The following is an 11,629-nucleotide window of genomic DNA, read 5'->3' on the forward strand; positions in this document are numbered from 1 at the left end:
GCTGATCCTCAGCCTGTCCTTCTCTTCCTATCCCTGTCTCTGAATTGTATGGCAAGGGGACCTCCTGCCCATCTATATGGATATCATAGCTTGCATGTTCAAAATCTGTCCACCCCCCCCCATACACTAGTGCACACACTGATGTAATGCATTCCTTGAACAGTTGAACACATTTAGGCAGGATATTTGGAATCCTGAGTACCTAGAGTTGGTCTGGAATGAGTATGAACTCTAAATAGGCATGTCATTTTAACCTAAAGCTCAAGGCTCTGGATAAGGGCCTCTTGTTTTAAGAGCAATACTGCTCCAAGGTTCTTGGCCTGAGTAACTATACAGGTGAAATTGCCATCAACTGAGAAGGGGTTGCAGGTAAAGTAGATCAGGGTGAAGAGATGTTTGGGAGCACATAATATTTGAGTTCTTTATTAGATATCCAAATAGTACTGTAGAGAAGAGTAAAAAAATGTTCAACCTTCAGTAACCCTGGCCTGAACATAACAAAACTGAAGGCTGTTAAAACTAAAAAACTATTTAAAAAACCAAAACATAAAAAACATGGCTTTAAACTCCAGATCCTTATTGAACCAGTTCCATCCAGGGACTCCATCCTATCCAGAATGCTATTTTTCAATTTTTTATTAGCAAAAGCTCTAGGAACCCTATGTTCCACAGCCTAAAATCCCCTTAGACTCTTCCCTCTAGTGAACTACTCCATGAATATCTTCACCAGTATGTGTTCTCTTGCCTGACATGTTAATATTATTTCTTAAATGTGGTAGCCTTTGTTTTATTCTTCGTCAACAAGAAGTTGGATGTAAATTGGGGAGTCTGGCATTTTCCTAAAAATGAGACTGGATGAGACCAACAAGAGGAGAACTGAGGACAGCTCTCTGGGGCATTCTAATACTAAAAGATGGGGGGAAGAGGAGGAACCTGTAGAGGATACTGAGAGTGATTGGGGAGGTAGAAGGAAAATTAAGAGCTATGTCCTTGAAGCCAAGTGAAGACCTGTTTCCAAGAGGGGAAGCTAATCAACTGTCAGATGCTGCTGATACACAATGTGATGCAGACAGCTGTAATATGCAATTCGAATCCGCCTTTTCAAACTGGTGTACCAAAGCAGTGATTTCATTAGTTTGTTTTTGAAACTTTAGTAACTTGTGACATTTTGTAGGGTTTCATTATATCTACAGCTAAAGGTGTGTGGTATTTTGGGCAGAACAGTTATTTTTTTTGTGAATTTTTTTCATTGTCTTTTTAAAACATGGCTAACATGGCCATTTTTGTGAATTGGATGTGACTGTTGAAAGAGCAAAGTTGTCACTGAACTACAAGATTCCTACACACCTGAGATCTCCAATAATGGATGCACTGTGGTCAGGGAAGGCATATTGTAGACTGACTTCTGAGCTGCTCACAAAGTCATTAAATCATTGTGAAATATCCAGGTGGAAATCGGGTGGGAAAGTATCTAGTTGTAAAATAAGTGCTGGTTTTTGAAATTTGAAAATTGTGCTGGTTTCTGAAAACATTTTGAATTAATTTAGAATGCATCTGCTGCATCTTGATTAACTGCAGAAGGTTAGATAACACTGAACATATTTTCTCTTAAGAAAATGGCTTGCACTTCAAGATTACATCTTAGTTTTTTACCCAGTCAAGTTTGTATTGTATCATTTTTCCGCATGAAATATCTTTCTCAACTACACGTGCCCTCAGAGTGAGTTGCACACTGTCCTTTCCACATAAGCTGAAGAATGGCATTCTGTTAAAAGATGAACAGCTGGTCATGTAGAAATTCTCTGGAATGCTCACTTGTCCCACGAAGACCGCGAAAGAACTGAGATGTTAGGTGCAGGGTTTGTCACTGGTATATAGAATTGTTCATTTTTTTTAAAACAATCTTACTAGAAATTTTTATGTGATTTTAATAATTGCCTTTCTCCATAAAAAAAACTGCTAATCCATTAACAATTTGAAGGCTCTCAGAGCCTACCAAGTGCAGTTCAGTCAGATTCAGGACTGTGCTGGAATTGTCCCATTTGCTAAGACATTGTTTCTTAAAAGATTCAGGACCCTCCTGTGTTTAAAAGTTCTGTGTTTTCAATTACCTTGGAGTTCAGTTCGAATTTTTCAGCATGACACAAAGGATTTGACTCTTGCTCCCCAAGCTCCTCGCTCATTTCTTTGCTTGTTGAATTCTTTGTTTCAGCCAAAGTAAACTAGCAGATGAGCGAAGTCCTCCTTTCTTGGGCACAAGAAGCAGTCTTTCCTCTTCCTTCGGCCAACTCTGGTTTATTTCTTCTTCGTGTGTTTCTTCGTATTCTCAGGGTCGGTACACAGGGCTCTCTAATGGATGAATTTCCCCACCAACAGGTTTGGTTTCGGTTTGTGCTCTTGATTCTGCCTTGTTTCCCAGAATATCTACAGAATTTTTTAAGATGCGAGAGTAGTAGGAGGGAGCTAGGGGCGAGTACAGCATTACCTTCCCCAGGTCATAGATGAATGAGATTACATAACCGATCTGGCCCGTTAGGCGTTTCCAAAGAGAGACCCGCGGAGGCCATTCGGCTGTTTGGAGGGCTAAGCTGTGCCTTAAAGTGTGAGGTCTCTCGCTGGACATTCCCGGGATCTGTAACTGCAGTTGAGTTACTGTTGTGAGATGTTGTAGGCTGTGCGGATGGGTCAAGAAGGAATCTAGAGAGCTTGTGTCCCGGGTGAAGATAGGCTAGTGCCAGAGCTCCGGGGTCGAGAAAGGGAAGGTGAGACGTCCTCTGAAGTGGGTCACCCTTCTCTACTGGCGCTTCCAAACGGGACAGACGGTAGCGCTCTTGCCTTGATTTAACAATCGCCCTCTCTGCTCCAAGAAGAGCTAATGACTGGAAGCATACATGAGTGTAGACACTGTGTCCTCTCGGCCTTTGTGCCCTCAGATGTTTACATAGGGTCTCGGAGCACATCGCGAATCCCCGGGGCTGCTTCCCGAGGACAACGAGACAGTTTGGCATTCCAGGCACTGCCTGGTAGCGGTACCCACCCTCGCAGCCCCCGTCCTCAATGAGACTGGTAGAGAGCCCGCCGGCCGGGGATAACCATAGCAGTAGGATGGCCTCTCGGCGCCCTCTGAGCGTCGGCATTTGTCGCCGGGCAGCTGGGGTGCCCTCGGCTGTCGCCCCAGGCGGAGGAGAGGAGTTTCCGGGGCTCGGGTCCCTTGCAGCCCGCGCGGGGAAGGAGCACGGAAGCGAGTGGGCGGCGAGAGGCGGAGCGAGGGATGCGGGGGGCGTGGACGCGGCGGGCTTTGGAAAGGCCCCAAGTTAATGAGGCGTGCGCCGGCGGCAGAGCGCCTTTCCGAGCTGGGCTTTCCCCCGCGGTGCGGGCGCCAGGAGCCGCCTTTTCCGCTGGGTGTCACTCGGGGGTGGGGGGGATGGCCCATTCAAAAGCGCCGCGAGGGGGCCCGGCCAGTGGCCTTCAGTGAGCGCTCGCAAGAGGACGGCAGAGGCCCGGAGGCTCGCAGCTCCGGGACCTTGTGGCGCATCAGGACGCGGCTGCCCGCTTGCCCGGACCCCGAGCCGCCGCCTCCACCGCCGCCGCTCTGCTTCCTGCGTGTTAGCCTCCTCTGCGCGCTTCGGGCGGGCGGCCGCGGGAGCCGCTGGGGCGAGGACGGCGCGCGGCTGCTGCTGCTGCCCCCGGCCCGGGCGGCTGGAAGTGGAGAGACCGAGCCGAGCGGCGCCCCTCCCTATGCCGGGAGGATGTTGGAGAGCAGTGGCTGCAAAGCGCTGAAGGAGGGTGTGTTGGAGAAGCGCAGCGACGGGTTGCTGCAGCTCTGGAAGAAAAAGTGCTGCATCCTCACTGAGGAGGGGCTGCTGCTTATCCCGCCCAAGCAGCTGCAACACCAGCAGCAGCAACAGCCTGGGCAGGGGCCGGCCGAACCGTCCCAACCGGGAGGGCCGGCCGTGGCCAGCCTCGAGCCGCCGGTCAAGCTCAAGGAATTACACTTTTCCAACATGAAGACCGTGGACTGCGTGGAGCGCAAGGGCAAGTATATGTACTTCACTGTGGTGATGGCCGAGGGCAAGGAGATCGACTTTCGGTGCCCGCAGGACCAGGGCTGGAACGCCGAGATCACGCTGCAGATGGTGCAGTACAAGAATCGTCAGGCTATCCTGGCGGTCAAGTCCACACGGCAGAAGCAGCAGCACCTGGTCCAGCAGCAGCCCCCGCAGCCGCAGCTTCAACCCCAACCCCAGCCTCAACCCCAGGCTCAGCCTCAGCCTCAGCCCCAGCCCCAGTCACAGTCTCAGCCGCAGCCCCATGCCAAGCCCCAGCCCCAGCCTCAGCAGCTCCACCCGTATCCGCACCCGCACGCGCACCCGCACCCGCACCCACACCCACACCAACTACCGCACTCGCACCAGCAGCCGCTCTCGCAGCCGCACGGCCACAGGCTTCTCCGCAGCACCTCCAACTCGGCCTGAAGGGGGCAGCACCCGGGCCAGACAAGGTAAGGTCCCGGCAACTCGGGCTACCAAGGGCCTTTCCGAGGAGGAGGTCTCGCGGGCTGTTGGGAGGAGTAGGAAGCCTAATTCACGGGTGTGGTGCCTGGAGGGGAAAATGAGAAGTTACTCCAAGTTTCTGGAGATGTAGAAAGAAGGGAAGCAAGCCGGAGGTAGGAGAGGCCGGGCAGAGAGGGGAGGATGAAGGAGCTCGGGTTAGGCTGGGCAGCCTCGCGGACCGCCTCCCGCCCACCCTGGCCCGCGCGGGTCCGGTGGTGCGCCGCCCAGCGACGCCGCTGGCTCTGTTCGTGTCACCAGCGCCGCTCGAGTGTGGACACTCGAAGGAGCGACCCCGGTGTCTTTCTGAGCGCGCTTTGTCCGCCGGACTGGCCTGAAGAGAGCTGGGTTTTGGAGGATTCTGAGCCAATGACTTAATTGCCTGTCATTTCTTTCCAGGTTTTGAGGACTTGAGGAAGTGGGACGAGCACCTTTCTGTTGTCTTCACTTGAATCGAAAGCAAAAGTCTCCCCGCCCCGCACCAGATCAAGTAGTTTGGACATCACCCTATTGATAACTTGAGATTCCTCTTAGTTTTCTGCATACTCTTCATCACAATGCGGGAAACGGTTTCAGTCCAGAAGGCTTTATTTATGAACCTTTGAAAGGATCTTCCAGTATGGTGGACCTTCTAGGAGCAATGATGTACTGTAATTTTATTTTAATGTATTTTGATTTATGATTATTTATTAGTTTTTTTTAAAAATGCTTGTTTTAAGACATTTCTGAATGTAGGCCATTTTCCAAAAAAGAAACTTTATTTTCAAAAACCTATTCCCTAGTAAATTCTAATCTTGGAAAAGAAAAAAAAAAAGTAGAAGGGCGGTGGAGGGGAAAACATTAAGAATTCATTCATTATTCCTAGGGCATTTTCAGAAGGTCTGACACTTTCATTGTTATGCCAGGTGGTTGAAATTAAACTCTGTGATATTACTTCTTTTTTTTGAGATTTTTTTTTCTTAGACATATATTTTCTGTAGAAGTTTAAAAAGCTAAATGTTCAGAGTTGTATAACTATGAAAATCTAATTGCTTTTCTAAAAGGAAATTTGTAGTAATGATGTCTAATTCCAAATATTTAATACATAACCCAACTGATGGCAGGATGAACATACCATGAATATATGGTAGGGCTGGTGTAATGCAGGAAGAGCCTTGCTTATAACATCCGTTTGAAGGGACTAATAAGGAGATTTCTATGATTTCTGAGTATGAATGCACTAGGCGTTTCAAAAAACACAGTGGGGGGAAAAGAGAACCATTCAGTTTGTTTGAGAGAACATTTGTGCTCTTATCCACACTAGAGATTACCCTTCTCCAGCTTTGCACACTCTACTTGAACCACATTTTCTGACCCTTTTACTGTATTCTAGAAATATACTCTAGAATCTCATAGTTTAAAATACAGTTTGTAAATATTTTGAAGGACTAGGAGTCATAGCTTTTTTGTATTTGTACTGAAAATAATGTTGATGACAGAAACCAACTGTTTTGCTTTTTATTGCTCTGTGAGAAATTTGAGGGTTCTATGTTTTCCAGTTAGGTTAACTAAACTCAGAAATTGAAAAGGGAAGGACTGGATAAACACTGGATTTTCAGTGAGAAAACAACCCAGTCTTGTTTTAGCATCTACTTGTTCAGGAGTCTGAGGGGTGGGGTGGAGGGGGGAGCATGTGCTTTTTAAAGGTGGAACAAACCGTCTTCTGTGTCAAATCAAAAGGATGGTCAAAATCCACAAGGCAGATGCTACTTAAGCTTAAAAAGAGCCATAGTTGATAACAAATCCTCTTGGGGCTGAAAATCACTTCCTATCTGCATGGCTTTACTGACGATCTCTGTTTTCCATTCTCTTTCCCACAAAGTCTTGATAGTATTTTTCCAGCATCCAAATGGGAATGGTCAGTATTAGGCTATTGCTAAGTTAGGTAGTACAGAAACAAAAATAGAATTTCATGCTAGAGATGTCTTTATTCTCCTTCCACCTAGAAAGGAATTTAGATCTAATTACTTCTTAGTGCAATATTTAAATGACGAAATTTTGAGATCACAACCCTAATCCGCAAAGTTGTGGGGAAAAACGAAAACTCAGGCAAATGGCAAGAAAAACTTAAGGGACTCCCACTTCCAGTGGCTAAGACACAGCTATGAAAATATGCTGCAAAGGGCAGAAGCATATATATACACACACACATATATGTATATATGATGGGCAGTTCCGACAGCAAAGCTGAAGAGTTCTGAAGTATGGTTTGGCCTCTCTGAGACTACTGCTGTGCTTTTTAGATAATGTCTCATTGTATTGTTGTTTTAAAAATGCAGATCATAACATGATCTTCTCTGATTAAACCATACTTTTTTCTTTCAAGTTTTTGTGCTATAAAAGTAAAATCCATACCAAATTTTTTTTTTTAAGATTTTGTTTATTTATTTGACAGAGAGAGAGACTGCGAGAGAGGGAACACAAGCAGGGGGAGTGGGAGAGGGAGAAGCAGGCTTCCCGCCAGGCAGGGAGCCCGATGTGGGGCTCGATCCCAGGACCCTGGGATCATGACCTGAGCCGAAGGCAGATACTTAACGACTGAGCCACCCAGGCGCCCATACCAAATATTTTTAAAATGAAGATTCATGTGGGCTTTTAAAAGATATTTGTATGTTGTTAGCTGACATATAGGCTAGGTAGTGTTCAAAAAAATTTGCCCAGGCTCCCTCCTGGCTGCTGGAAATTTTTTTCCTGCCCCCACCCCCCCCCATGGCTGTGGTTGTTATTGGGGCCACCAGAATCATGGTTACCTTGTCTTGTCTTTCCACAGCCCTTATTTCTTGGTCTGCTGTGATATTTACATTGAGTTGACCCTCTTAGTGGCTCTCTAGTCTGAACCCCTCTTAGCATTTACCTGTGAAACCTCAGAAACTAGAAAGGAGAGAAATAGGATGTTTTTTGTTGTTTGACACTTTGAAATGATTATGGCTGAATCATTTTTTCAGGACAGCAACAACAAAAAGCATGCTTACTTTTTGCAAACTCAGCAAAATATAAATGCAAATCATTTAATGTGTCAATGCCCAAATTCTACCATATTCTGTAAGAAAATGATACAAACCACCTAAGGTATTTTGAGGCCTGACAAATCATGGAAAAAGGTAAAAATGATTCTTTCAGTCCAAGAAAAGGAAAAAGGAAAGGACAGGTCCAATAGAAAATGCACCCCTTAAATAAACACAATGTAAAGAGTTGGAAAAGGAATGGAAGAAGGCATGAAAAGGAATGTCCCCATCTGGAAACAGCTTTTGTCCTTGAACTTGTGTTGACACCAAGCCTTGGACACAGTGAGCTCAATCACTATTTGTTGGGACAAATGAATGAAAGAAGAAAAAATATGTAGCTCCCAGTATCCAGGAGGTGCTTTCTCTTGCCTCACACAGTGCTTCCTTCACTGGCTTTCATGTCGTTCCTGAGAACAAGTACCACGGGGCAGGCTAAGCCTCATGACGAAGCTCCTTAGACAGACTTTCTTAGCAGAAATGCACATGGATCTGCGTGTGCCCTACAGGGAGTGCTGAGGTCAGAGAGTAAATGGCTATAAAGGGCCCTTTCAAAGTGAGCGTTTCCGTCATAGAGGAAACGGATTCTCTCATCATGTAGAAATCAACCCGACTTTATAATTTCACTTAACGTGTTTTTTCCGATGGAGGTTAAAACAAAAACCAAAAAGCAACTCATTGCTTAAAGGAGCTCCCTTCCCATGTGAACACCACGAGGAATGCTTGCTTTGACTCTTTCCTGCTCTCATACACCAACACTCGGTTTCTCTTAAAGGCCCCTCACTTTAAATCTGACACTACACGAGTTTGTTGCCAGTGTGTGAGTTCAAGCACATTGCTTGTTTTCTGTCCCCAGGGAAAGCGACTCGGTTTTCGTTGGGCTCCAGTCATTTGCAGTGTCCTGGGCAGCGGCAGGCTGAGGAGAGGTTTTGAGACTTGAGTGAGACGGGAACAATCCCATGGAGCTCAGAGCTTTGTAGGTGAAAATGGGCCTGGGAGTATTCCTTCTTCTCTTTTGCAAATGTCAAGCTAATTTGCTTTTGCTTTACCAATAAACTGCCCTCAGCCACAGCCTGAAATTTAAACTTGGGTTATAGAGCTTGATATTGAGTATATCAGCCATTCTTTCAAGAGAAATATACATGTTTACCTAAAGCAACCTAAGATATATTAATTGTGGAATTCTGTTGAATGGGTTTTAAAGATCTGTTTTCTAAATTCTTGACACAATTCGAAGGGTGACTTTTTGATCTGCAGTGTTGAACAGCCAATCTAGATTTACAGAAGATTGGATGACAAAGGGGTCTGTGACTTTGTTGCCTGGACATTTGCCAAATGGAGGATAGAATCCAGCAGGGTTTTCCTGGCAGGGCACAATTGTCCAGTGAAGGCAGCTGAAGGACTTTGGAAGCATCTGCATAAAAGCTGGTGAGACCTACGGCAACCTGCTCTAAAGTGACCTGTGGGTGATCAGTTAGGCATTGGGGAAGGTTTAATAATAGGTGGTCCTTCTGGATCACTGTATTTATTCTGAGAAGAAAGATAAAACTATTGTCCATTACATTCCACCGTCAGTCTTCTGCTTAGTTTTAGAATATGCAAATGTCAGCTTCTGAAAACCAAGCATCACCAGGTACCAAATGCTTTAGAGAATGTCACATTTGTGAACTTAATAGTGTGGTCATAATTTGTGTAAATATGTCTCAAATGATTTTGGAGAGATGTGATTTATTTTTCATATTTTCAAAATGCATTCCATTTCAAATAAAGTATCCATTGTGATGACCAACCTGTGCCCCTTTTGGAGGCCTTGTTCACGTGGCATGTACAATATGCGTTCCAGTGGGAGAAAGGTTCTAAAGGGCTTGGGTGTTATAAAGGCCATTGGCCATTCTGGGAAGAAAAGGACCATTTTTGAGGTTGGGAATTTTTTTTTAAGGCTTATTTATTTATTTATTTATTTATTTATTTATTTATTTATTTTGGAGGGGGTGTTTGCGGGGGTGGGGCAGAGGGAGAGAGAAAATCTCAAGGAGACACTGAGCTGAGCGTGGAGCCCCACGCGGGGTTCGATCTCACAACCTTAAGATCACAACCTGAGGCAAAATCAAGAGTCGGGTGCTTAACCAACTGAGCCACCCAGGTGTCCCAGCTGGGAATTTTTAATATAGAAATTCACTAAGATCTTTTGGTGAAATAATTAGCTTTCAGACTGCTAATGAATTTGAGTTGAATTTTCCATAGCACCCCAGAGGATGAGAAATGGTCCCTAGTGATTAGCTTGAAGGCAGTTCCCTCTGAGTTCCTGACAGATTAGTTCTCAGTCTCTTGAGAGCATAAAGCCTCGACTCTGAGAGAATCATTCTTCAAACAGGTTATTTGTAAAGCTTCCTGTTTTGTGTTGAGAGCAGAAGAGAGACTTGATTCTTTAAAGGAAAATAATATAACTTTACTCTTACAATCTCCACTGGCATCTAAAAGACATTATATCTCAAAAGACTTTCAAATGGGGAATTTGAAGGCAATTTTTTTTTGTCCTTTGGCATAGTCTTACAGTGATAGCTTTATTACTCTGCCGTTTCTTTGTTTTTTAAAGAAGAAATGAAAAACGAGAAGACAAGTTACTGCCGTTGCAAGGGGATGTCAGGGGTACCGTGTGAAAAGTGGGTAAAGCCGGGTTGGAAGGACTTCAGAGTCCTAGTGCGTAGGTTCAAGCCTGGGTTCTATCACTTACCAGATAGGTAGATCTTGCATGTCTTAACCTTTTAGAAAACCCAATTTCCTTCTCTGTTAAATTGTTAACAGAAGTTCCTACCTTAGGGTTATTGAGAATATTTAGTAAGTTAGCACACATCAAGGTGCTTAGAAGCTCCCTGCATACAGCAGCTAAACTGGCTTGGGAATCATTATAGCCATATGAATGTATAATATATGACGTTTTTAAAGCTATGAATTGTATTTTTTGAGATCTCAGCACTTCTTTTAAAGGGTAAGACCGGTATGATGGCAACATCCTTGTATTTAACTTTGAAAAAGAAAAATAATCATTATTCATAGTGCTCCTGTTTTCATTTGCTTATTACTTTCCAGTTGTGGTCCACATGCTTATATATTTTAAGCGAGTTACAATTAAACAATAAAAATACTCTTATATGTATCTGTAGAGGCAATCACCCAGATTGCCACTTCAGGGCAGAGAGGACATTTGGTCTCCAGGTATGGGAATGAATGTTGGTGGCTGTTGTGCTCTCAGTCCTTTCCCTGGAATTGTCCTCAGCCTTGTCTCAGGGAGAGCCACCTTGCTCTAGGATGCACTCCTTGGGGATATCCCACGTCTGGTGATTGGTCTGTGGAGAGTGGAGAAAGACCAGGTGCTGTTGTATCCATCAGGACAGGTGTAAGGGACATCCAGAGCTCCCCACAGAATTGTTGAGGCCTGTCTCAACAGTGAATTTGCACTGCAGTTCAGTTCCCCCTCTGACCCATCCTGTTTCCCTCGTTCCCTCACAGGTAAGTTTCTCAGGAACCCTGACCCTCCTCCCCTCTTCCCACCCAAACCTCCTGCAATCAAATCTGAGAGTCTCAGAACCTATTTCTCAAGGAATCCTATGACTGTGTCTGTGAATAGAAAGAATGTATGAATATACATATTTATACATCTGTATGTACACACATACAATATTTATAAGTATTTATTTCTACCACTATGTTTCTGTAGGAAGGTTGGCGATATTGGACACAGTATATAGTATAATGGTTAAGCCTATGCTTTAGAGTAGACGCTCTAAACCTGGAGCAATTTTGTTCCCCCGGAGACATTTGACAATGTTTGGAGACACTTTTGGTTTTCACAACTGGTGATAGGGGTCAGGGATCAATATCCTACAATGCTCAGGACAGACCGATCTTCACAACGAAGAATTATTTAGTCCAAAATGCCAATAGTGCCAAAGTTGAGAAACCATGCTTCAGAGCCAGATACTCTTTTTTTTTTTTTTAAGATTTTATTTATTTATTTGAGAGAGAGAGAGAGAATGA

General features: G+C 44.8%; 1 protein-coding gene across 1 annotated transcript; it reads left to right on the forward strand.

Moving 5' to 3' along the window:
• The first annotated feature begins 3,317 nt into the window (after nucleotides 1–3,317).
• Nucleotides 3,318–5,749, forward strand: PHLDA1 (pleckstrin homology like domain family A member 1). The gene is made up of 2 exons (XM_021678560.1): nucleotides 3,318–4,501; nucleotides 4,950–5,749. Exon 1 carries the CDS (start codon nucleotides 3,318–3,320, stop codon nucleotides 4,473–4,475), a length of 1,158 nt encoding a protein of 385 aa, XP_021534235.1. The 3' UTR covers nucleotides 4,476–4,501; nucleotides 4,950–5,749.
• Nucleotides 5,750–11,629: the final 5,880 nt, after the last annotated feature.

This window comes from Neomonachus schauinslandi, chromosome 5, assembly GCF_002201575.2.
Source record: "Neomonachus schauinslandi chromosome 5, ASM220157v2, whole genome shotgun sequence".
NCBI lineage: Eukaryota > Metazoa > Chordata > Mammalia > Carnivora > Phocidae > Neomonachus > Neomonachus schauinslandi.

Coding starts and splice junctions, on each gene's coding strand:
- PHLDA1 (XM_021678560.1), top strand. CDS start 3,318: ATGAGGCGTGCGCCGGCGGCAGAGCGCCTTTCCGAGCTGGGCTTTCCC.